The sequence below is a fragment of the Calonectris borealis genome, chromosome 4 (assembly GCF_964195595.1).
Source record: "Calonectris borealis chromosome 4, bCalBor7.hap1.2, whole genome shotgun sequence".
Taxonomy (NCBI): domain Eukaryota; kingdom Metazoa; phylum Chordata; class Aves; order Procellariiformes; family Procellariidae; genus Calonectris; species Calonectris borealis.
In genome coordinates this window covers 56,148,975-56,174,627 of record NC_134315.1, presented here as the reverse complement: position 1 = coordinate 56,174,627, position 25,653 = coordinate 56,148,975, and the positions used below count along the sequence as shown (strand labels likewise).

The 25,653-nt window shown below is 41.9% G+C and overlaps 1 protein-coding gene across 1 annotated transcript in view; it reads left to right on the top strand.

Annotated features, from left to right (window-relative positions):
- EMCN (endomucin) overlaps positions 1-24,661 on the top strand; it is a 54,412-nt gene extending 29,751 nt beyond the window's left edge. Inside the window, exons 6-12 of the mRNA XM_075149620.1 lie at positions 4,047-4,079; positions 7,131-7,196; positions 8,442-8,537; positions 10,293-10,317; positions 11,347-11,408; positions 21,606-21,668; positions 22,939-24,661. Of these exons, the coding sequence (XP_075005721.1) occupies positions 4,047-4,079; positions 7,131-7,196; positions 8,442-8,537; positions 10,293-10,317; positions 11,347-11,408; positions 21,606-21,664 (341 nt within the window). The 3' untranslated portion in view covers positions 21,665-21,668; positions 22,939-24,661. The remainder of the gene's footprint in view (positions 1-4,046; positions 4,080-7,130; positions 7,197-8,441; positions 8,538-10,292; positions 10,318-11,346; positions 11,409-21,605; positions 21,669-22,938) is intronic.
- Positions 24,662-25,653: the final 992 nt, after the last annotated feature.

Here is a 25,653-nt window from a genome sequence, read left to right as displayed (position 1 = left end):
TGCTTATAGCAAAGGGAGCAACCTGCTTGTGTGCCATTGACACATACACTTTTTTAACTTTAACTTTAGCTGTCATGTATAATATACCTCCTACTCGTTCTCCACCTCCACAGAGGATTGCTTGCTAATATTTAATTTTCTCCTTTTGTTTAATTAATGAAAAATTGGAGATTTAATGGATCAGTCAGAGTCTAAATACATCTCAGAAGCTGCAAGTATTGTAGCTTTTTATTCTGTGACCTAAACAACAAAAAATCCATAAAGCAGTATGAGCTTAAGTTCACCCAGCAGGGTGGTAAGATCAAATGATCTATTATAATAAACTGTCAGATGAATCAACCTGCTGCATCTATTGATATCTTTATTGCACTCTTCCAATTATAAATCCTACTCACTTGATTCACAGGAGGCATCTCCCTAAGAAAAATTCTTATGAGTAAGACAAGGAGAGTTTGACTCTTTCTGTTCATAAACTGTGTAGGAACTATGGACAGTGATATTAGGTAAAAATTACCCGCCGTATCTTCAGCTTCTTCACAAAGGGAAAGTGCCTGGGAGCACAAAAATCGAAATGCCTGGGAGATAGAAAATATAGCAAAGCCTCAGTTAACACAATTACAGATCTATAGCATGGTCAGGGCAAGGAGGGTTTTTTAAAGTTCTTAATTTTGCTTTGATTTATATTGTGGTACCCCCTCTGAGTAATCAGCCAAATTTATTCGTTTGTTTTGTCAGTGAACACAGTTTCATGTGGCTGCCCTCCAAAAACAGAAGCAGCAAACTGCAGGGTATCCAGGCTGCTTAGGTGGTGGTTGTTGGAGAACAGAGTGGGGAGAGGTTAGTTATTGGTCTCTTTCTCCATCTGTCAAGCTTCTAACCAGCACTGAACTGACTCAGCCAGGTATTTTCAAATCAAACCACCGTCACGTGCCAAATTTTTTATCCTTGTCCTCCTTACTGCACAACAAGGACTCAGCACAGCCAGTGTTGCACACCTCACTTTTCATGATGAATCTGGAACTCTTCCCAGATTATTTATGCAGAGCATCTGCCCCCTAACTCGCAGCACCAAAGGACGTGGTAAGCTCTGAACAGGCAGCTAGAACAACTACGGTAACGAAGTTAGCAAGCGAAATGCTACCGTTCCTTCTGTCCTTCTCTTTCTGTAGAACAGCAGCGTGTGATCCCACCACCAAAAAGGGCACTGGATGGTTATTTAGAAAATGCACACTGAAAGTCCCTGCTGAACCGTTCCGATAAGCACAGCTTTGTTTGTGTGGCAGGGCTGAGCAATCTCTGAACAGAGGGTGAGCTGGCGCCTTGCTTGCATACTGGAGACGCGGGGAGAGAGAGAAGGGCATGAGATTTTTCCTATTTAATTTTTCAGGCTCTAGCAGAATCTGGGTGAGATATCTTTGGGAAAGATGCTTATAGTTTTATTGTGTGTAGATGTGTGCAGTTTTTAAAAAATACCTAAAGCTCAGGAGGCTCCTACAGTCCTTGAAAGAAGGGCAGGGGGCTGCTGTCATGTTTCCTATCTGGGATCATTTCTGCTGTCTGGGTTTATTGAAGTGGCGAGGTCTGGCCAGGACAGCAGTGTGGGTTTTGGTTGTGCCAGTGGGTACGGACCCGCAGGTCGCCCGATCCTTCCTGTTCACAGAGCCTAACGTCACCTGCATACAGCTTTGACAAACCTTAAGTATTTGGGGTGAACTTGGATATCAGTCTCAGGCTTGACATACTTTTTCTATTTATTTATTTGCTCTAATTTGAGCCAAGATCGTTCACTTCTTTTGCAGGAATGAAGTTAAGGGAAAATGTATAATTATGTTATAATCTTGCGGGGTGGGTTCTTAGGAAAGCTCAACTCTCCTCAGGCTTGGGAGACAAGGCTTGAAGTTTTATAGAGAAGTGACCTATTTGTAAGACTTGACAAGGCCTTCTGCCTTTCTCCAAGAATATGCATGCACAGGGCTTTACCATTTGCTTGTTCAACCATTGCTGTGTGATCACATGGTATTTTTTCCATGGGATCCCACTCCTTATAGGCTGAAGGAAAGGCAGTATTCAGGTAACAAGCAATCATATCATATTTGGATGTTTTCTTAATGCCAGGTATGTGTCCTGCTGCATTCTGTACTGTGTGTCGTTCCAAACCTCCTTTGACAGGCGGCTTATTAACTTCCCAAAAGTTTTCCTTGGCTGTTGTCGTTAATGTTGCCCAAATATGCTATAAACTTTGCCTAATGAATCATCACAGAGAGCCTCTCTGAGCAAGGTGACACTGCTTTTTTGCAGATGGGTTGATCAGATGATAAAAAGCTTAGGAAAAAAGTCTCTTCTGGATCCTAGGAAGCCAGGGTGAGATAACTATATATCTTCAAAGTACTTAGCGTTACTAATATTTAATATGTTCAAGAAGAGCTCTTACTACTGACTTTTAAGTACTTGGCTTTTCAACCTGAACGTGCTTTTCATGCATGTTTGTGATTAAAATGCAGTAAAAGCTCTGTCACATATATCATTAACAAAAGCGGTTATTTGCACCCCAGTGGTTCAAGTGATCCATGTTTTTAATTGGGTGTAGAGAGGAGTTAAAACAAGAGCAGCCATTCTGGTTTTCAAAGAGTACATTCACAGTAGTAGAATAATGTGCTTCACTCGTGTTACAGCTCCGGTGGTAGGGGCTGTCTTTGTGCAAAGCATCAGTCCACAGCACAGAAAGTGCAGCAGGGGCGTGAGAGTGGATTTGTACTCTCCGGGGACCCCGGCAGAGGAGGAGTGCTGCAACCCGGGCACTCAGGGGAGAGGCTCAATGCCTGCCTGGAGTGACGCCTGCCTTCATGCTGCTCCCTCTGCGGTCTCCCAGCCTGAGGACTCGGAGGACGTGCTGGTGGGTCACGTCCTCCCAGGGAGCTCTTGGGACAGGGTGAGATGCACCGCATTCCCTACAGATGCTTTGGCAGCCGTGAACCCTGAAGAGACCCAACGAGGGGGCTTTTATGGTGCCCTCCAGCCTACAGGAAGGTGACCAAACGCTGTGATTTATACCTCAAAATAATGAGCAACTGCTGAGGATATAGTGCCTGAGGGATTTTTTTCCATGGTAGCTCCAGTAATCCAGTATGAGAGGCCTCACCAGATGGGCAGAGTGCCAGTCACTCGCCCCTGGCAAGAGACAGTCTGTCTTGTACAAACAGATAAATGTTTTACTGCCAGTTCACACAGGTGGATATTCTCAAAGACACGGATGAGTTAGGTGCCCGGCTCCCTTTGACTTTAGAGTGATCGCAGAAGAGATTTAATGCAACGTAATAAAAATCACTGTGGGAGCGATGGTTGTCTGTGGCTAGCCTCCAAATGTGAAGTATTCACAGCCGCCTTAATTTCCAAGCATGCTACAGTCTAGACACACAAAAGCAGCAGCATACTAACAAAAAGCTAACAAAAAATTAGTGTTCTGCACCAAACACTTGTGGAGTGGCCAGGAGAAGCTGACAATAGTGGGCCAGTAAGCGTTGTTCCCCTGCAAGGTCCACTTCTTCTTCATTACCAATGCCTCTTACTCCTGCTGCTTGGCAGTCTGCTAACCAAAAGCACCAAGATAATTAATGAAGATTCATTTTTAAAGGGTTTTGTGACACTTGAAGACATCTCTCAATTAGGCATTTGAGGTTCTTTTAATAAAACACTTATTTGTCAGTTAAATGCCAGCTATTAACTTCCAGGCACTTCGTTGGTTTTGGCAGGCGGAATTTTTTAGGAATGTATCAATTAATTCAGGATTTTCTTCTCTTAAGCAGAACAACAACCCAGCGTAGGCTGTGCTCTAGATTCTGCTCCCATCTCTAAGGCATGTCTGCAGACTTTCACAGCTCAGACTTTCTGGGCCTGGGAACAGTGTCAGCGTGTCAGTTCTGGGTCAGCATCTCTTGTGGGGTTACTGAGCACGTTGCTAGAGTCTGCCGGTTTGTATGATGTGAAGACTCCGGACCTCTAACCTTAAAACAGGTACTAACAGACCTGTTCCTTCTGTTTTGTTGCAGGCCTTCACATGAGCTCCCTGACAGAATCGACAAGTAAGAGCTGTGTGCACACTGGCAGAAGGGGCTGGCGTGGGGCGGGAGGGGGCAGCTGAGGAAAGGAAATGTTCAGGGAACAAGGAGGCTCTGGGGGAAGAATGAACCTGAAGTAGTACAGAGAAGCAGAGGAGTGATGCTCAACTTGCAGCAATGAGTAACTTTGCTGTGATTTCAGCTGAATGCCATGTTGGACTAGCAGATACTGAAAAGAAAACAGGGTGGGAGCACAAAAAAAAATCAGGCCTGGCATATTGCGTGATGCAATGGGAAATTGATATAAATAGAGTGTTTACCAAGGAGCTTGTTCTTGTCAGTGGCTCTCATTCCTCGTCCTGTGGTCAGAAACAGCAGGTCCCAGAGTAAGGCAAGAGTTTCCTGTGCTAGTGAACCTGTATTGTCCTATTTTCCTTTCTCTGGGCTTATCAGGAAACAGTCTCTTCTGTACTGGTCCCTGCAGTTCTTGCTGCTGCTGCCAGCAAAAGTTTGTCCCTCCTGTTACCATGATGGATGTATTAATCCAATTGTTGTTCTGATCCCAGATCGTTCCATAGCTGGAAAATATCTTCCAGACTCACTTTCCAGATCCAGAGAAAGACATGATGGGCTGGCTTGTGAGAAACGTCAGTGAATGCAGTGGATAACTGAGTTAAAGGTTTTAATTCCTTAATCCATTTTATTCATTCAGTAGCGCTTCTTTTTAGCTACTGTATTTCTCATCGATGGTCTCAAGTAGTTAAAATGCTAACCTATGGATTTGTCTTTCCTGCATTACTCACATCTTGGTCATTTAACAGAGAATAGGAAAATAACCAGTGAATTTGAATCCTCAGTTTTTCTCCTGAGGAGATGCTGCACGACTGCAGGGATACACATTCATGTTTTTCAGTGTAATTTGTTTCTGTTGACATTTTCAGTCAGTATCCAGGATAACTCATTGCTGTGATAATTGCCTGCTTGCCCCGTATATCATGCAGTATATCAGGTCAGGTAGTGAAAAGGGCAGTAGTATTTCCCTGGGAAATCTAAAGCAATCACATGGAATTACGAATTCATAAGAATTATTTCTGTCACTTGATGATGGCTGACAGTTTCCATCCTTACATTATCACCCTTCAGCAGACAGGCACCACAGAGAGAGAACTTCTGCTTTAAAGAAACAGTGATTTTTCAGAGAGAAGGGTCTCGGACAATGATTGTTCCCTACGCTGTAGCATCAGAATGTCTCAGCTGTGGCTGTATTGTTTAGGCACCACACAAGCACGTAGTAAGTGATCATTTTTCCCCAGGAGGTTTCAGTCTCTGGCCAGACAAATGAAGTGGGGAGCAGGGAAGGGGGAGGAAAGGAAACAGAGAAGCTAAACAATCTGCCCCAAATTCACACAGCTACACAACAGCAGAACAAAAATGAAAACAGCTCTCTCAAATCTTTCCCTTTGCACTACCAGTCAATCCACATAAATTTTTAAGTAGGACCATGTGGCTCCTAGTTACCTGGAAAATCCAGTATACTGGCATATCCAGCAAACCTGTGGAGAAATTGGCCCCTGGCTGTCACCTGCTTTACTCCTCTTGCATCAGGAGACAATGTACTCCTACATATCTGAACAGACCAGTATGTTGTGAGAACGGGAATATGGGCAAAAGGAGAATAGTGGAGAAAAAACAATCACCAAAACATTTATCAATAATGGGCCTGAGTTTTTAAAATCTGTGCAGCAAGGAACCCCTAGAGGGTTGGGACAAACAAACCTTGTTTGTTACTCTAATTCAGCAAACTAGAATTACATGTACTGCCTATACAAAAAAGTAAAAAATCCATCTGTAAAAAAGATGGCCCTGTCATTCAGAGACTTAGGAGAACAAAATCGTATTCTAGCCCTCAAATGGCCCTAGGAAATTGGTTTTAATCACCCAGCTAATTTTGTAGTTTCTACCCATCAAGTTGAGCCCTCTTCTGTGCATCCCTACAAGGGTATGGGGTATGAATGGGTACCTGAGCAATGGATCAGAGCCTGCAACAGAGCCTCAGTGGCTGCTACCATGTTCTCACTACGTATGTACAGAGCTATACTCTCTGCTAGGCCCCCTGCTTAACAGACCACCTTCCCCAGGAGCCTTTGTTTGAGAGCCATTTCTGATATTTAAATGAGCAATGGAAATGCTCGGCCTTGCATTACAACTTCGATGCCAGGCATCTAGCTATCCGTTTGTCCAGCTGGCCGGCTTCTTCGGTGGCAGTAAGCACACGTCTGCTCAAGCCTCCGTCCAATACGGAATACAGTCCCGTGTGCTGTAGAATGTAACCAGAGAAGCACCGATGTTTGCTTTTTCTTTTTTCTCTCTCGAAGTTCAGTGATTGTTTTTCCACAGACTGTATGCAACAAAGTAATAAATATCTTGGGTTGTTAATACCTGACTCCAATTCAGATTAGCACCTGAAGGTAGAAATGCATGCCTTTAAACCCTGCCCTAAGAGACACCCAGAGGCTCCCAACAGTCATTGCTGTCCCCAAATGTGGGAGAGGGAGCACGCGCATCCCTTTATAACACTCAACTCTCAAGAAAATCGCTAGCTACTAGCGATTGCACCTCTTAGACTTCTTCATCTACTATTGGCACTTTTTTTTTTTAATTAGCAGTGAAAAATTTTGGTCTTTCCTCTTTTGGAGGCAGGTCTAATTTTCAATGCCTTGCTTGTTTATTTGCTTGTTAAGAGATCTCTTCTAATGTTGAACAGTACCTTAACCTCCTAAAAGTGAAAAAGTTTGTAGCTCATCACCTGTTAGTGGACAAGCAGATGATCCTAGGGAAGACTGCACCCATGCAAAGTGTGTGTTTCTTCTAGGCCACACTAGATAAACTTTTCCACTCCTCTTGCCAAGTTATTCAGGTATTATTGAGAAGAACTATAGCTGTGGAGCACCAAATGGCTCCAGAGCTGGGGACACAGCAGTTGTTTTGGGAGGGTGACTTTTCAGGGGGAGTTGTTTGGGGAGTTCTGGCAATTACATGTTAACTTGAGAGGCAATATTTCTTTTGCAAATCTAGCTTTTGGCAGTCCTGGAAGCAGTTCTGGAAACAAGAAAGTGCCAGAGAGTGCTATCCACTATTCTAGTGAGTGTTCCTGCTTTATTGTCCAGCTTTTGAGTTTTCAGTTGATCAGTTTGGCTTTCGATGAGCGATTGGAGTAGCAAAGAAATGAAGCTGGCAGTTTTATTTCTAGCCTTACCAGATGTAGACCCTATTACAAACCCAATTTAACTGCCTGTTATAAAACTCCTCTCAAAGAGAAACAGAGCTTAACAAGTTGACACCACTCTCGCTGGAGAGCAGCACATTTATTCCCAAGGAAAGAAGTTGAAGTCGTAAAACTGAAAAAAAATGTGAACAGAGTCATCCCCTGTGGGGGAAGACACAAGAAAACATACGAAAACGTTGTTCATATACCGTTATGAGCATATATTATATGAATATATTGTTATGAATGTATTATATGAATATATTGTTCATATTGTCAAGGGAGAGAAGGTCTAGGAAGGAGTCTCCTGCAAACTCTTCAAGCACTTGATATTTGCATGATGCATGTTACTTAATCTTTTATTTTAATATTATGCATCTCTAGGGCAAGAGTGTTGCTGCAGATCTGCTATTTCCTACCCAAAGTACTGGCTTAGCAAAATATGTTTGATGTTTTTCCACTGTAAACTTGTCTCCCTCTAGTTCCATAGATGCACACACACATCTATATGAATATTAAATATTAACTGCATCAAGAGCCATCGAAGATGCTATTTCTAAATATCGGGCGGGCATGACAGCTGATGCTGAGGAAGGCTGCGGGAATGCAGCCGCAGCCTCCCCCGACGCAGGGCTTAGGCCAGCAGGCGAGCGAGCGCCTGCTAAATTTGAATGTAGCTGATCACTGCCAGAAAAAAGATAAATGGGGAGAAACTGGGCTTATATATTTCCCCGGGAAAGCTTCTCTTCATTACATAATTCTTTCCTTTTTGCTTCTTGGCTGGGAAACACCTGTCAGGAAATGGCAGATGGTGGGAAATAATAAAAGGAAAGAAATGTCCTCATTTAAAAAGGAGATCTTGCATTTTCTATCCCTGGTTGTAAGTGCTGTGGGAAATGTTACTGAATTATGTAACTCCTTGGTGTCTTTCTGGGCGTACAATGTTAAAACAGAAAGAATCGCTTCGGTTGCTGAATTTCAGATGAGTCTTGTTTTCAAAAAAGAGGGAAAAAATATTGCATATATCAAAAATTTATTCCTGAAACATGACTGTTTCGCAAAACCTTTGGGGACCATCAACGCTGGCCCCAAACTGACGCTATGTTCTCCCTCTTTTGCAGGCGTTATCTTGCCAATTGTCATCACCTTGATAGTCATCACCCTTTCTGTCTTCTCACTGGTGGCTTTGTACAGAATGTGCCAGAAGAAAACTCCAGGTATTTGGTTTGCTTTCTCTGTGGCGGAAAAGAGATCAATGTGCTTTTTGTTATTAAAAGATCTCTGGGGTCTTTTTAGATTACCTTAACCATAGATGTTGCAGTAGTCTGATAGGAAAGCTTCTTGTATTTCAAAGTATTTTGTCTAAAGTAGGAAAGTAACACTTCATTTTCAAAATCAGTAGGAAGAACAGAGGGAGCAAAAATGTGTCTGGGTTTTGGAGAATATATAACGCCACAAAGCTTTTTGTTCACGCTTTTGCAGCTAAAAGAGCTAACAAACAGCTGTGCTAACACAATCAGTCAATCAGATAGAAAAAGACAGTGAAAACTAAGTTTGGAGATATTGTTTAACAAAATCACTATATTTATTTTATCTCTGTTCTAGATACAGGCAAAGAAATACCAATGCTTTCTTTTAGGAAATACCTGACGTATACATACATACACACACACACACATAATACATACATATGGAAGTAAAATTTTCCAGTTACAGTATAATGCACGTGGGCACAAAATCCCTGAGCAAACAGTATTTTCAGAAACAGTCATTTTGACAGATCAGCTAAAGCCAGTATCTGTTTCGCTGCTGTCCGTGAAATACTTAAGGTAATGGGGGGTGTAATTCCATTGAATTCCATTCGCCAAATGTTTCAAAGAGTTGCCGAGCGGGCCACAGGCAAGTGTAATTCTCCATTAAGTGAAAACCCAGATCTGAATCCAGACTGTGGTTTTTCTCTCCCTGCGAGCTGGCATGAGTTAGGAGACCTGTGCAGAGCTTCAACTGTGAGATCGCCAGGCCTTGGAAATATAAAATCACAACAGCGTGTTGAAGCTGTAGACCGAGGCAAACAGTGTGTCGCAACCAATTTAGTCAATGACATGGAAAACCAGACCCAGATAAACAGAGGAAGGTGTGATCCTTGCTTAGGAAATTACTGAATATTTGGAGTCAAGAGGTAAAGATAAGAGGTGAAGAACATTTCCTTGCCAGCCTCCCCCATGCACAAATGCCAGCAGGCACAGTACTAGCAAATTCACTTGGAAGCTAGAGTAGATCGAGATCTGTGGTGCTTCCTGCAGGATTTGTTCAAGTCTATCCAGTGTGCTTCCCCCACGGATGGAGAGCCCTATGCCCAGTGCCATGGGGCTAGAATTGGCTCCGTGTCTCTGATGTAACACCTCAATCCCATCCATCTGCCTGTACTTGCACATAAGAACAAAATATGTTCAGTATATGATTCGTTTTGGGGAGAAACCCATTCCTTATCGGTGGGGATGACAGACTCTGTTCTCAGATGCTGTGCCAGGTTAAACCCCCCCCGAGTGTACAGTCTGGCAGTTTGTCTCTCACTCCCCTCACCCTGTACCTTTTAGCTCAGTTGTTATGTACTCGAGAACTGTTGCATGCTCGCCTCCTCTGTGCCAGCTACCTGGGGATTTGGGAGCTGCAGGGAAAAATGCGCTTCTGTTGTGCTCTTGCACAAGTCACGTATCATTCTCCCTAGTTTGCAGAAGTATTGATTTGAGCAGTATCAGTTCACTTTCATAGATGACATGGTTATCTTTTGGGAGGACGAACTAGAAAAGTACCAATTACCAATCAAGCTGGTTGATTGTGTTAAGGTACTTAATGCAATGCTGCAAAATCACAACTAAGCCTTCTGCTAGCAACTGCAATAGCTATGTCTAAATGTTTACTTAACTGAGTTCCAGCAATCAAAATGATATTAACTTTGTTCCTTCTTCCAGAGAGACAGGAGAACGGCACTGAACAGTAGGTTGAATCCTGTCTTTTCATTGCTTTGAGATCTATCATGGGGCACTTGTGAATGCAGCAGATTCTGCATGAGATTTTCTTTGATCTTTCTCTGTTTAAACATAATAAGCTGTTGCGACCCAAAGAGAAACATCCTGTTGAAAGTGATGCGCTTCCAGTTATTGTACACCTGTACGCATGATAAGCAGCTGTTCCAGCATGGATAGAAATGTGATGGCTTTCAACTGTTTTGCAGGGGATCCTTTTGAAATGGATAAATGGCTTATGCTGTGCCACAGGGCCAATTGGCCCAGTCTTTTTTCTCTTTTTTTCAATTTTTTCCCCATTGATTGTTTTTTCCCCCTGTCCTTTCCCATCCCCCGTCTTTTGTTCATGTTTTCTCTATTTTTAATGGTTTTTATTCTGGATTATTTTTCTCTTTCTTTTTCTCGTGTCCCCCATTATTTAATTTTCCTCTGTGCCATCTTCTCTCCACTAGTCCATTTGCAGAGGCTTAGTTAAAACAGTATTGGCATAAGGAGTTTCAGGAGAGTGAAAGCAAGAAAGATCCATTAGAAGATATATACTAGAGGCCATTGAGCCTGGCTGTGGCCTCTATGTTTTGCATGACCAAAAGCAACATCTGGGCTGCTGATTTACTTGCTAGCCTGACTCCCTGGACATCTGAAGCCGTCCTTCTTGCAATTCAGCATGGCTAAAAGCCTTGTACTGATAGAGAAAAAAGATTACTCCATCTTTTCCCGCAAAATGTACTTCTTCTGTGGAGCACTAGATTGAACCTGGAGTCGTGCAACTTGATTTATTACATACTTTGAGAGAAAGGTGTTTTCAGAGATACTGGTATATGGTGTTTTCCACCACCAAGACTTACGCCTGACCCCATGCAAAGCCCATTTCAAGCCCGCCAGTGTAGACTGGCATAGGTGCTTCCTCCTCCGGATCATAATCTTAGTTTTCTTTGGCTGACCAACATATATGCTGAGCTGCATGCTGACTGTCTGCTTAAATGTTTTCTGACTTCAACAGGGCCCAATCAGATAAAGAAGGAGTCAAACTTCTTTCTGTGAAGACAACTTCTCCTGAGACTGGTGAGTGTTTTCTCTGTGTGTATGTCTGCCTCTCTGAGCCCAGAGAGGAGCAGTTTTGGGATGTAGTTTCCAATAGTAAAACCATCTCCAGTTCCTGTCAGGTCAAAGTCACTGCAAACAATTCCTCTACAGTGCAGATCCCCAGATTGGGAGCCTATAGGGCTGCAGTGCAGCTGCACTGTGTGTGGTATCGGTATTTGGAAGTGAGAAGTATGACTGTTTTAGGAAAAATCATTTTTTAACATCATTGATGGTAAGTGATCTACAGCTAGGCATGTTCAGGAGCAACCGATGATATTTATCAGCTAGATCTGGCTATACAAGGAAGTTTGGGGACTGGTAATATCCCAGGGGTCAAAAGGTTTGGGAGTCAGTGCTGTACGTGAACAGGGCTCTGCTGGAGTTGGTGTTGGCAGGTTAAGTCAGCCCTGTACCCAGCCACCTTTTGCATTCAAAATCCTACTCTCGTTGCAAATTCCTATGTCCTGTGCTTCACTGATCCAGTTTCTTGCAAAAAATATGTGTGTAATAAACCCTAAAGGAACAGAGGTTATAGATAACATGCACAAAAGAAAGCAAAATCTCATCAATATAAGCTAAGAGATGGATGCAGTTACAGGTTCTGCAAGAAATAGAGAAGCACAAAATAAGACTAAGGCAGAACAAAATTCTGACTAATCTGATTCCCAGCTATTCAACAAAAAAGAAAAAAAAAGAAACCTCTCATGGTAGAGCTGTTCATGGTGAAGCTTCCCCCATTCACCCATTGCAGTTCGCTTCCTCAGCCATGTAGGTCCCACCTTTGCTCCTGCCTCATCTGCAGAAGTCCTCCAGGAAAAACAGCCTCTCACTTTATGCTTTTTTAGGTATAACCCCCCTTCTTTTAATGTTTCTGGCCACCTGTTTCCCCTATTGACATTTCAGAGGTTGCCCCATAGCTGCTCTCCCCTTTCCTCTAAATTCTTGAAACACAGCACTTGATCTGAACTATCCTCTACTTGCTGGCGAGGCACAGTTTGCACTTCCCAGCTTTCTCTGCAACTCCCAGAAGCTTTTGCGCAATCCAAAAGACCCACAGGGCAGCTCTGGCAGTCCTTGCAACAAACGGGAGTCGTGCAAGGTCCCTGCAGCCTCGCAGGCACAGAGCAGCATGCTAGCAAGCTAGAGAGGGAGGAGAAACATGCTCCATTGCAGGTTGCATCATTCTGCCCAACTGCTGCTGAGCAAATGCAAACTACGGTTTGGCCCTTAAAAAACTGCACTTCAGAGCTTTGTGATTTGGGAATTTTTTTTTTTTTTTAGTATTAGTCTTTGGGAATGGACTTTTAGCTTTATTTTAAGGGGTATGGAGTTGGGTGTATCCTTACATTTACAACCATTGTATTTTTTTTGAAAGCTGAATGAAGTCAGAAACTGGAATTCATAGACATTTTTTGATTGATTCTGCCCTCATAACGGTTTCAACAATAAAGTAACTTCATTGGCAGCAGCAGAATTATTTGTGTTTTACAGCAGGGTAAATGAGAAAAGACTCAGGCTCATTGTTTTTTTCACAAGTTGAGGTTTAGTGCCTGTTAATCAGCTACTGGTTCACCAAGTATCTGAATATCTTCCATCCAGAGGATGCTTGATATTCTTTTTTACTGAAGTATGATGTATGCATGCTATAATTGGAAGGTATGAGTCATAACCACATAGAAGACAAGATTCTTGCCTTCTTCTCATTAATACAATTCATATTTAAACTAGCTGCCATTTTCTCTTGAATTCTTACATCTTTGTATGTTTCAAAATTAAACATGCTTTCACAGAAATGGAAGTCCTGTTTTTCCCCAGGTTTTTAGAGACACTTTAATTCTTAAACGAAAAGCACTCTGAAAGAAGGGCCTGTTTTCTTACAGAAATATTTATCACTCATACAGGCATTTCCAAATATGTTAGGATGCCTGTCCATTTGAATAAGATTTACTTGCTTCTTTAAAAGCTCGGGCATAAAGGCAAGTTTTTCTTACGGTACAGATAGAAACTTGAGAAATGTCTGACTCGTGGTCTCTCTTACAACTACCAAAAACAATTGCACTGTGTAAAACTTCTTTACATGTGTTCTTCTATTTCCTTTTTAGACACATAAAATCCAGTTCAATTAAAAGGTGAATTCATTGTCCAACCATTTAGAAAGTGTGTGTTACAGCTGCCTCTGATTGTACATACCAACAAAACTACAAAAAGTTTTGACTAAAACTAGAATATTCTTAAGGGCAGCCTTAACTTTACAGATAGACCTATATCAACCTCTTCCTATCAGTAGGCTGCTCAGCTGCCTAAGATCAAGCATACATACAACAAAGTTCTGCTTTGACATGTATTCAATTTAAGCTTAATTATAAGTACACTTTATGGTTTTTTTAATTCTTACTTTTATTATTCCAAACAGAAGATTTTGAGATTGTGTAATTGTTTCAAAAAAGTGTAAAACCCATATATACAAACTAAATAAGGATACGACCTACAACCTGCTCAAGCAGGCAATCTAGAAAAACCCTGTGTCAGTGTTGTGCATGATATGTCTTGATCCAATGTTATGGTAAGTTTAATCTTGCCTTATTTTATCTATCTAAAAACTAAGCCGGCTGCACAAAGTCAGTTGAAAGAGATATATGTGTCCAGAGGGCTATTTATCCCATCTGTCTTGGACATGTATCTTGAACTGGAATGAGCTGACCTATGGAGGTCCATTGACTACTGAAGGATCCTATTTTAGGACTTCTAAAATTAGGTTCTGACTATAAATTAAAAGAAAAAAGAGAGACTCCTTTTTCAGAAGCATAGCTGAATTAGATTTATTTAAGAATATTATTTCAAATACCTACAATTAGTGTGAAAGAATACAGGAAAAGAGTCTTCAATTAAGCCTGGACTAAAGTAATATTTTTTAATCAAGCAGTATTATCAGGAACACTAGGTAAAACTGAGCTTTAATATTCTTATTTTTTAAAACTCTTCTTAGAAGGATGGAGTTGCTGATGGCTTATGAGCTCTAAGGCACTACTGGTTGAGAATTCATGTAAAGTAAAAAACCAAACAGACAAAAAACTAAACACTTTGAATTTTTCATGCACATTTGCCAGTGAATTGCAACACCTGATGCAAGATAAGTGCCTGTACATGCTTCTTATGTGAAAACTCAACTTGGATAAAAGTGCTTACGACAGTGAATAGTCTCAAAAGTTTTACACTAATGTGCAAATACAGGATTTGCTACAGCCATTCCGTGTTGACTATACAGGCAAATTTAGGGTGGCTCTTCCTAGGGATAATAAATGGTCTTCTACAATACAGAGCTCTAGAAAATCTACCTGCAAAAATATTTCTTATTTGGGATTCAATATAGCCCACAGAACTGCATGTTTGGCTTGTCAGTGGTAGATATGTTTCCCAAGAATACAAGATGGAGGATTTTACTTGATGACTAAAAGATCAATACCTTCATCCATGATGTTAATGGTAAAGTATTGCCTATCTTGAAAACATACCTAACTTTTGCTGTAAGGGTTCTTGCATATTTCACTGAAAACCAGCAAAGATATTGATCACCTTTTAGGACTCATGAAAAATGTTGAGGGATGGAAATTCCTCAGTTACAGAAAGGTTGAGGAACAGAAATTGGGGTAAGGCTACTCATACAGATGAATGATGTGTGATAGAAATATTGATACCTGAGTAATGCCTTGACAATTTTCCTTTATGGCCCTTGCCTGAAGTACCCATTCTAGAGCAGGTAAAATGTATAAAGGGCCTTTATAGTAGCAGCACAACAGCTCAATATTCAATATAAAGTCTCATAGGAATGTGGCAGGTGACATAATATTTCAGAGCTGTTAGGTATAATCCTGGCATCTTAGCATAAGCTGATTCATCGGGGCATGTTTTCTAACCAGTGTGTGCTCTTTTGAGATGACAGGGTAGGATATGGCTTACTCGGCTTCTAGGGCTATTGTCTGTTCTGCGTCGAATTTGCTGGAAGGATATTAAATGAGTCAAAGCTGATGTGGCTCAGGTTTTGGTGAGGCACCTGGAGTGGAAGGTGGCTGGAGAAGGGTCCATGTTACGTGTCTGCATTAGGGCTTCCCAAGACACCCACTGTGGACACAAATGAAAATTCAAGTGTTGCTACTAAACAAAGCTGGGAAAATGTACCAGGCAAACATGGATATTTGAGGAGACACCTGACCTGTCACACGTGAAACACCCTTAACTTATTGAAATCACATTGGAGAAAGGGATCAGTCAATCTCTAGAGGCGCTCTCAGATGGCAGTGCAGTACAAAACAGTATGAACCGAGGATGTAGAACAACCAGCATTCCCCATACGCTCCACATTTCTTCCAAAAGCTGCTGTTGGTCGACATTAATAACAACCTTAGAGCTGTTGTCTGCTTCTTCAACTGGATATACCTCCTGCCTGTAGATTTTCATAACATTTCTTGGATGCGTCCCTTGCACAAGATGAGCTATCTACTTTGAAGATATGTGGGAATTCATGGCATAGATTAATTGGACCCCATAACTTCAGTCACTTTTGAGATGACCCTAGTTTGTGTTTGCAGCATTCCTCTAGACTTCCTGAATTTTGAAAGCCTTCTCTGTAAAGGCTTTGAGGAATCCTAGCCTTCGATGTCAGAGGCTGATGACTGTACTATACATAGTGCCCGAGCACCAAAATCATCACAGAACAAAAAAAACCCCCTTGTTCTCATTCAGCACAAAAACTTGCCTCGGTCATTGGAATACACATGAAGTTCAGCACCTGATGAGACAGTCCCCTGTGGTGCTAGGGTTTGGACCTGGAAAATCCTGTGGTCTTCTGAAATGATGTAGTTGAATGACAATATCTTCACCACCGCTTTCCATGAATCTCCAAATGCTGAGACTGTTTAATTATTCTGCCTGTGGCTGTGGCAGAACGGGACAAATCTGGAGCTGGGGTAGAGGATTATTCCTCCTTGGTTTCTATTATGCTGAGCACATCTGAGCATGGACTGTGGCATTTAAGGAGGTAAGAAATCTTTGGGTTTTACCTCATTAGGGGCCCAACCTAGGGAAACTTACCCCTGCCGGGGGCATGGTCCCATAGCAGGCCATGGGGTTTCTCAACATGTGTTGGTGGTTTCATCTCTCTCTCATTTTGTCTAGGATCCAGGCGGATGCCTCTAGGAGCAGGTGAAGAAGCCAGGTCTCTAGGAAAGGCGCTCTGTCAATGAAAATTCCCTTCCCTCCTCCTCTCACTTGCAACATAAGCAATGCAGGTCAGCGGAGAGCAGTCTGCTGGCATGCTGCGCGCTTAGAAGCGGTAAGAGCGGGTGTTCCTACTAATGTGAGGACATGATATTGATTATTTCTTTTTCCTATTATGAGCTGTACTTTCAGTGTCTTGTTTTTTTCCTTGCAGGTAGAAAACCTAGAAGCTGCTTCATAGAAAAGGGTCCGCTCACAACAAAGAGATAGATGAAGTACCTGTTTCCCTTTCCTTCTCTTTCCCATTTTCTGATCCTCTATTTTTTTAACCTTGTATTGTATAATGGCCTGAAGTTGTGTTTTCTTTCTTCATAGAAACTGAAGAATAAACTTTCTCAGCTTTTTCAGCTCATGGCTGGATTCTGTCCGTGTTTACTCGCACCACAAAGATCTGACTGCGCACTCTTCCAGATAAGACTTTTGAGCAAAACTGTAGTCGAAAACATTAAATAACGTAGGCTTCCTTCTATATTTCTAATTCAGTTTGTGAGCTGTGCATATTCGCAAGAGATTTTAAAGCAGTCTCTTAGAATCAGAGACCACTAAGGGTCAGGGGATGTTTTCACCTGTGGAGCGTTTGCTAACTTTCCAGCCCGCGGCTTTCTGAGCCACCTCCCCAGCCTTTGCTGGCCGTTCAGCAGCAATTGCCTTCCTATCCTTCACCTGAACGTTTCCGTACGTGCTCTCTCTGCCCTGGTGAATTGTACAGAACCTTCTGTCCTGCTGACGGTGGCAAGGAGGGGGCATGGGTGAAGTGCGTGGCAGGGGAGCGCTGCAGCACGTCGCAGGTGCTGGACTCACTGGCCCACAACCAAAGCCAGCCAGTGCATCCAGGCGCTGGGTCCCACTCAATGCTGTTCTCCAGCATCTATAATGCACCCCTCTTTCTTTTAGTTCAGCATGGTAAAAATAGACATTTAGATTCCTGTGTCTGCAGAGCTAGTTTTATATTTTTATGAAAAATAGGTTTCTGCAATCATATTTTATGAAAAACTTGCATTAATTCTTTGCTCCAAACCAGATTGCCACTTCTGAGCAATTTCTCAGCAGCAGATATTACAGTGAAATAACAGTGCAACTCATTTTTTCTTACAGACAACGTAACCTGAGATGCAGTACAACCTACTTTTTATGTCAAAGACTATTTTTTTATACCCTTTTTCTTCCAGCTTTCCCAATGACATCAAAGAGGGCTTTGCCCAGGTCAAAGACTTTCTGTACTCATAGTGATATGAAGGGCATGTAGCCTTCCAGCAGTCTGTGGCTTGGTGACATCCTGAACCAGAGGTTGTATCTTTGGTGCTTCATAGTTCTCAGTGGCTTTTACTTCCATGAATTTGTCTTAGTCCCTGTGGCATCCGCAACCTCCTGCGGCAATAAGTTACACAATTTAACTACAGATCTGTCTGTATTATATGACAGTACTGTTTAGAGACTTCATGGTGCCTATGTCTTTGTGTTTATAATCCAATTTCAGACAAAAAATCAACAAACAGGTGCAACATTGGAGGATGAGAGGGAGAATAAAAGGTTTAATGGAAGGGTTTGCTTGTCAACTAAAACTTCCATGTCAGTATCAACGTGATTTCATTTTCCAAATATTCTTCCCAAGGCCTCTTTCTCAAACTGTGCATCATTTCTTTCAGTTTTTGTAGAAGTGCGTGATATATATGAGGTTGGCTTCTCGCTGCCCTCTGCCAATCTGTATGAGCCCACAACTCCTCCTCCATCAGGAGAGGTATCACAAGGCAGGGCTGCAGGTAAAGGGGGTCACGTTGCGCTTGCAGCTGCGCAGTTGACAGTGCTTGGTTAATTGCACCAAATACTTTCCTCCAGTTCCCTTCATCTCCACTTTCTGCAGTTCACTCATTTACTTATCAAAGTAGACAAACGTGCAATGCACTTTCAACCCATTTTCAGAAAATTATTGCCATAGTACCTATCAAATGGGATCAACTGATACTGGGTTACCTTTATGCAAGATGCTGTGTAACTATATTGTGAGAAGCTGATGGTTCAAGTCTCTCTTGATACCTTCCATCTCCTAGTGTGGAGTTTAAGTGTGTCACCCTCCCCTACATGGATAACCCAGAATCAACCAAAGTCCATTTTTCACTGATGTTGTTGTCCAGCAATTTTGCTCTTGTTGGTATTAACTATACCCCTTCTCTCTCGACAACAGAATTCAAACCATGCAGGTAATCCATCTAGACTGGTTGAGCACCGCCACTGCGCTGTGTATTTTCTCCATTGGCAAACAGTTCGGTGTGACATAATCCCTTCAGTCAATTAAAACATCATCTGTTCTAACAAATACTCAGCACAAGTATTTGTTTTTCATTTCCCTTATGGGAAGCAATATTTTGTTTTTAGTGGGTGATGGTTTGGGGGCAAGTTTGGTTTTTTTGCGGTCTTGGAATTTATTTCTGTCAGTTAAGGCTATTTTGAGATCAATAAAACCGTCTTCCCACTTACAACTAACCTGAATGTTCTTCTTAATTTGCTCTTTGTGTTGCATTGGATATGTGGCACAACATCAAACTGCTGAGCCATTGGACTACAAAATTTTTCTAGACACTTCTCTGTGCAGTCTTAAGGCGTACTGCAGCCCTGTATCTAAAACCGTGTGTTACCCTCGTTTCTCTTATCAGAGAGCATCTGTGTGACCATTTCTTCTCCAGTATATATTTATTCTCTCTTCATCACCAAATTGCTAGTTGGCACTAACGATCATAGCCCGTGTAATGCAAATATCTTCAGACACGTTTGCAACCATGGAGTAGCGACAACTTGGTTTTGTTTCAGAATTCTTGCAGGCTCCTGCCCTCTTGGGAGCGCAGTGGCAAAGCAACGCAGAGCATCCCTGCCTGCATCGAACCCTCATCGGACAATCACTGATATAGGGGGACGTTGACCCCAGCAATAGTTTGCGGCAGTTCACTGCTTCCAGGGATTATGTGTATAGCGCCAGGAAATCTGGACAGGGCACGTGAGTGTCTGCGTGCTGCGGTCTCAGGGTCTGCAATAAGGCAAATTCACCGCTCCTGTCCTGACCACGGCTGTCGGCAGCCTGCCTCCTGCAGCCAGCACTGCCTCACCCACTTCACACTCTCATCCAAAGCCTGCTGACATCAGTGGGACGTTATCCAGGGAGCTATGCAGGCTCTGCAGCCTCTCCTTAGACGTGTTATTTTCCTGTGGTGCGAAGTATCAGTCTTCCCTGTAAGCCTGCCTAATTTCTAGCGTAGGCAGAGCAACCAGCTGAGAGTGGAACTGATAACAAAGTATTGATATTTATTACAACTATTGAATATTCAATATTATCTTCTCCCTGGTAATACATTTCTCAATGAATTTCTCCTACACCTTCTTTTTTAAACAATCTCGCCAATTTCTCCCTTTCACACCCTATTAAATCTTCTATTTATGTCTATTGAACAAGGAAGGTAAAACCATGCAGAAGGAAAAAATAATAAAGGAAGAAATAAATAAAAATAAATTAAAAAAGAAAGGAAAGTTCTTGAAAATCTCATTCCTTTGTTAGTACAAAACAATACAACATTTGAACAGGTTCACTTTATTTTAGCTTTTCAAAACGATTTTTATCTAACAAAAACTTTTCACCTACCAAAAATGTATAAATCTTGTTGAAATGTTGCCTTTTTTTCTACCAGAAATTTATGCTTTCCTTTTCTTGAAAAGATTATATTATGAATTATTGAAGTAGTTGCTGAAGGCCTTTTTAGCTGAAATTTAACATTGTCAGAACTTCTGAAGCTCTAACTTAGCAACACTTTATAATGTTTTTAAAATAATTTTATCCAACATTGAACTTGAGAAGCAAACACCGTTCCAGCACATTATTGTTAAACAATTTTCAGTGTTTCTCATTGAACCGCATTAGATACCAAGTTTTCTACTCATCTCCGAAAGGCTGCAGTAAATTAAAGAGCCCTTTTTGCTGCCACGAAAAGCTGTCTGAAAACCATTGACGAGTCTTTTCTATTTTCTTCAGGAGTGCAACTATTTAATTTGACTGCTAATTATTTAAATGCCTAATCAGTGAATTTGTTATAATCCTAATTTGTATTACAGTTTTCAACCCCAGGCTATAGATCATATGCAAGCTTTTTAATACATATTCACTTTTGCTAGAATGTAGTACATCCTTCTTGCCTCTCGTGTATGTGTCAGGCATTAAATTGTCTCCTGCAGGTGAGCAGGGAGGCAGAAGGCAGTTTCCTGGAGGCATTTGGGTTTTCCCACCCTCGTGCCTGTTTCCATGAGGCTCTGTCCAGTCTGGGGATGCCATTCCCTGTTCATCTCCACCTACGAATCTCTGACACAAAGAAATCCCACTGCCGTTCCTGGGACACGCGTTTGGAAATAGGACAACTGTAAACACGTCCTCATCTGGAGGCTTATTTGTCTGCCTATACTTGCTGGCAGCGGCTCCGCTTCTCCAGGGAGGGAGGAGGAAGAACTGTCTGTAATCCCTGACTGAAGTTGTTAATTGTTTGTTTTCCTGCTTTGGAGGGACTGAGCTGCTGTCAGCGATATTGGCAAAAAATAATTTTATGGTTGTATCTTTTTATAATTTAATGTTCTAATCATAGTTAAAAATTAATTAAAGTCTTATGTCTTTTCTAACCCCTTGAGAACTGCCTTGGAAATACTTTGTCGTAGTAACCCACCATTTGAGAGCAAATCATAGGGGAAATAAGCTATAAAACACAGAGAGAGTAGTAAAAATCTATTGCGTGGACAGTTTTTGCTGATAAAGTAAGTCTGACAAGGAGACTGGCTCGTTTGTACGGTGGTCGGTGATGTGTTCCCGCTAGACTCATTTGTCCTTTTGTCTTTGCATGTTTAACTGATGCAAATATATTTTCTGGTTTTTAGGAGAGCACTCATCTCAGGGGAAGAATAAAACTCGGCAACTCTTCGCACCTCAGCAATAAATACGTAAGTTTATTGCTGTTGTCTTACGTCCTGTATCATTAGTGTTAGTCTGGGTAATACTTGTTAGTCTGAGTATTGTGCCATGTAACTAAAGAAAAGGGTTAAAAATGCAAAACAAAAAGAGCAATGACTTCAGCTGGCGGCAGCCTCAAGGAGCGATGCCTTAAACAAAGCTCAGCTTGAGCACAGCGTCACGAACAGTGTCCCAGGCAAACCGAGGGACTGAAGAAGCTGCCACCTCGCAGAGGTAGATCTTTATAGGCACAGCATTTGGCTTTAACAGTTCAGCATTTCCTGGTTGTAATTCCCTAGGTGAATTTTCTTTTTGTTTGTGTGAGAAGTAAGAGATTTTTAAAGGCAGTTACCTATAAAAAAAGGAACTTGGTACCCAGAAGTGTTCAGCTCCTTTGGTTTCATGAAAAATCTGTGTCTGTTCCACATCACGCAAAAGCAAGCACTTCCATTGAGGTGGTGTATTATGGTGGCTGACATGCAAAACTGGCAGGTGTTGCACAGTATTTTTACGTGTGTGAGGGCAGAGACCGTCAGAGCACCTCTGAAACCCACTGTTTGTGATGCGGGCGCTGCATTTTCCTTCACGTACGAAGCTTTCTCAGCACCACGATCTCCACTTCCCATGGAGTTGCTTCTCTCATTCGTGGGGAAATGGGGTCCTTTGCGGAGGGTGGGAGAAGGAAGCGGCTGTGGGAAAGGGGGAGGCTGTGGGAAGGCCCTGTGTGACCAGGGTACTGCAGGGAGGTAGAGGAGAAGGATGCCCTGAGGAACTAGGCGTCACAGCATATGTGGGATGGACCGGACTGAGGCAGCTATGTTGGGCCCAGATGAAGCCCAGCCTTCCACCATCATTGTAGGACGAAGCCCTTCTAGAACAGGTCCCATCACCCTCCACTGAGAGAGATCTGGTTGACCAGAAATGTGGAGAGATCCTTTTGCAAAACATCTTTGATGTTTTTGGCCTATTCTCATTTCCCCCAGGATGTACAAACTGAGCTTTCCTGATGCCAACAGTAAGGACAAAAGAACCTTCTTTGTCCCGTGAATTAGAGCAGTGGAATGCAATTTTGCCTACACTACTGAAAACCCAGAGGTGGTTCTGTTTGTGCAGATGCAGGACAATGTCCTGGACAATGGATTTACTCCTTGTTGTCTATCCCATGTTGGATTTACTCTATGTCGTCCATTTCAGCTTACTGTTATGTTCCTGAACAACCTTACCTGGAATAATAATCTTGAGATACTCCTGTCGTTTCAGATGTGAAGCAGCCTGTTTTATCACAATATGCAGGAACGTCCCACCAAAGTTGCAGTTCCACAGGAAATGTGGAGCAGATGAAGCTTTTTACCAGGCAGGACACTTGCATTAATGACCAGCTCTTAACTTCTAAATCCCAAGTGTTTCCTGGCCCTTCTGGAATGACACGTAATTTTTTGATGGCTTAATAACTGGTATATCATACGTATTTATTATTTTCACATATAGTAAAAGCAGGAAAACTTTTAAGAAGGTTGAAGAGAATGTAAAAATCAGGTGATGTTTGCATAGTAGTTACTAAAAACTTTTTCTGCACATACAGGAAGGAATATGTTAGCATACTTTGTTGAACTTATGGTAGATAGGATTCTTTTAATTGTATGTAGCAAAATACAAACAGGGCCTGACCCTTGAAACAGTACTGGGCAAATTGCCACTATGAAAATTAATTCAGTGATTTCCATGAGACTCCCCACTGTAGCACACACTTCGCTTGTCGTAAATGTTTACAGGATGGGATGCCTGGGTGAAATGCTGAAGTGTGTACTTTTTTCTGTGAAGGGGGAATATACCTTGCACTGAGGCTCTTTGAAGTTCTGTAAATTACTGAATATGATCCTTGTAATGTAGCAGGCAACATAGTTTATTTTCACCTGTTCCTTGGCTATCGCATTACGTGTGCTATAAATATGTCTCCTATATAGCCTGGGGTGCACAGTGAGGATCAGCAAGATAAGCAATTTTACAGATGAACCTTCTTCCCTCTGTTCTGAGTAATTCATGGGATTCCTGTGGGTTATTGAATAACTCTGGAAGTTTAAAGAGTGTTTCAAGTGCTAATTACAGACTCTCTTAATTTGTACAGAGCTGGCAATTCAAAAATATCAAATAGTGCTTCTACCTGCATGTATCCTACTTTTCTAGAACTATAAATGTTTGAAAATTATATTACTGTGAGCATCTGCTCAGTCTCAATCCACTGACTCTGGTAGTGTGCCAAGAACCGCCATTGTTTTACTGGCGAATGGAAAGAAGACAACTGGTGGTGTCAGAGCAGGACCAAGAGCCAGGACGATGATCTAAGTTTTGATACCTATTGATACAATGCTTTTGAGGAACTTCTCTCTCCAATTTCCTTCTCTGAAATAATAAAACTTACCTAGGAGTATGGTAAGAGATTGAGCAGATTTGTTAGTTCATGTTTATACACAAGGCTGAAAAGTGTTCACTTCCCTGTGCTTGACCATTGCTCTTACTTCCACTTTGATGGGTCTAATAATCCTCTGTCTTAGCGGCACCGAGAGAAACTTTGATGAAGTTCTATAAAAGGTGGGGAACCAACAAGTGTCCTCCATGCTGCAGCTGAACTTATGTGGTTCATTCAGGTATTCCTGGATCACTTGGGTTGCTCAAGAGCAGAGGAGTCCTGGATGCCTACTTTGGAAAGGTCAGGCCATCTAAAATAAGCTAGTTGGCATCTGCAACTATTCAGATTCCCGACTGCTGAAGTTTCCTATGAAAAAAGCAATCATTGTGGATTTTCATGTTGATTTGTAAAAAAAAAAAGTATTTTGTACAATGTTGCATCATACTGAAAGGACAGTAGAAAAAAGCAGAGAAAGATTGTGAAATATATATATATGTTTGGGCAAAATTTGTTCAGAAACTTCCATGGTGTGTCAAGAAAAAAAATTTAACTGCCTATTAAAAGTTATTCTCTTTATTAAGCGGCTCTTATTTTTCTCTTTGCAGAAATGCAATTCATTACCCATACCTAATACAACTATTGCACGTTACTCTGCATTCCTGTAGCACAGAGTGAGCTGAACTCTTTACAGTGAGTCTAGAGAGCAGACATTAGATATTCTGGGCATGGTGGTGGCAGGGGGAGCATGAGACCTTGCAGAAGGCATGCTGGGGGTGGCAAGTGGAGTACAGAAAACTCCTCCTCATTACAAGAGTTGATGAGGAGAGAGCAGGGCTCGCTGCAAATCTGGGTACTGGAAAAGTGAAAAACACCAAAACGGGAAGATGTTTGGGCTTTTCATAATAAGGGGCATGGCAGACAACCAAGCTCTCATTGGAAGGCTGGGAAAGGTACCTCAGAATAACTGGCTTTTGTGAGTGTGTGAAGCAAAAGAGGTGGGTTTAGTGGAGAGCAGAAATGAAGAACCTGTGATCCTCTTAACCCCTGAGGCAACAGAGCTTGTGGTAAAGGGAAATGTTTAAACTTCTTCCATCCTTGTGAAGGATCAGGAGGGCACTGATGTTTATATGAAGGAGAGAAAACAGATTCGCTTGAAGGATATCTGTAAAGCACAGAAAGGATTTGGAAGAATATTTGGGGCTCGCTATTTGCAAAGCTGGAGATGCTGGAATTGGCTTTAATGGGAGGTGATGAACTGACTGCAAAGAGAACTCAGTTATTAAAGAAGTTACACGCAATGGCTCAGGTAGATGAAAAATAAATGAAAAATCAATTCCCATTGTCTGGCTCAACAGCTCTAGTGTAATACGTCTTCGAAAGATCCACTTGAGTTTTTCTAGTCACTAGCGTGGCCAAGAAAAAAAAAAAAAACAAAAGCGAAAGTTGGTCCTCCACATGCGAGGTTTGTCTGTATGAGGATACCTAGGAAAGTGGATCTACATTTGTAAAATACTTTCCACTGAAGTTTGACTAAATCTTCTGTGGACAGTCCCACCTAAATTGTGTGT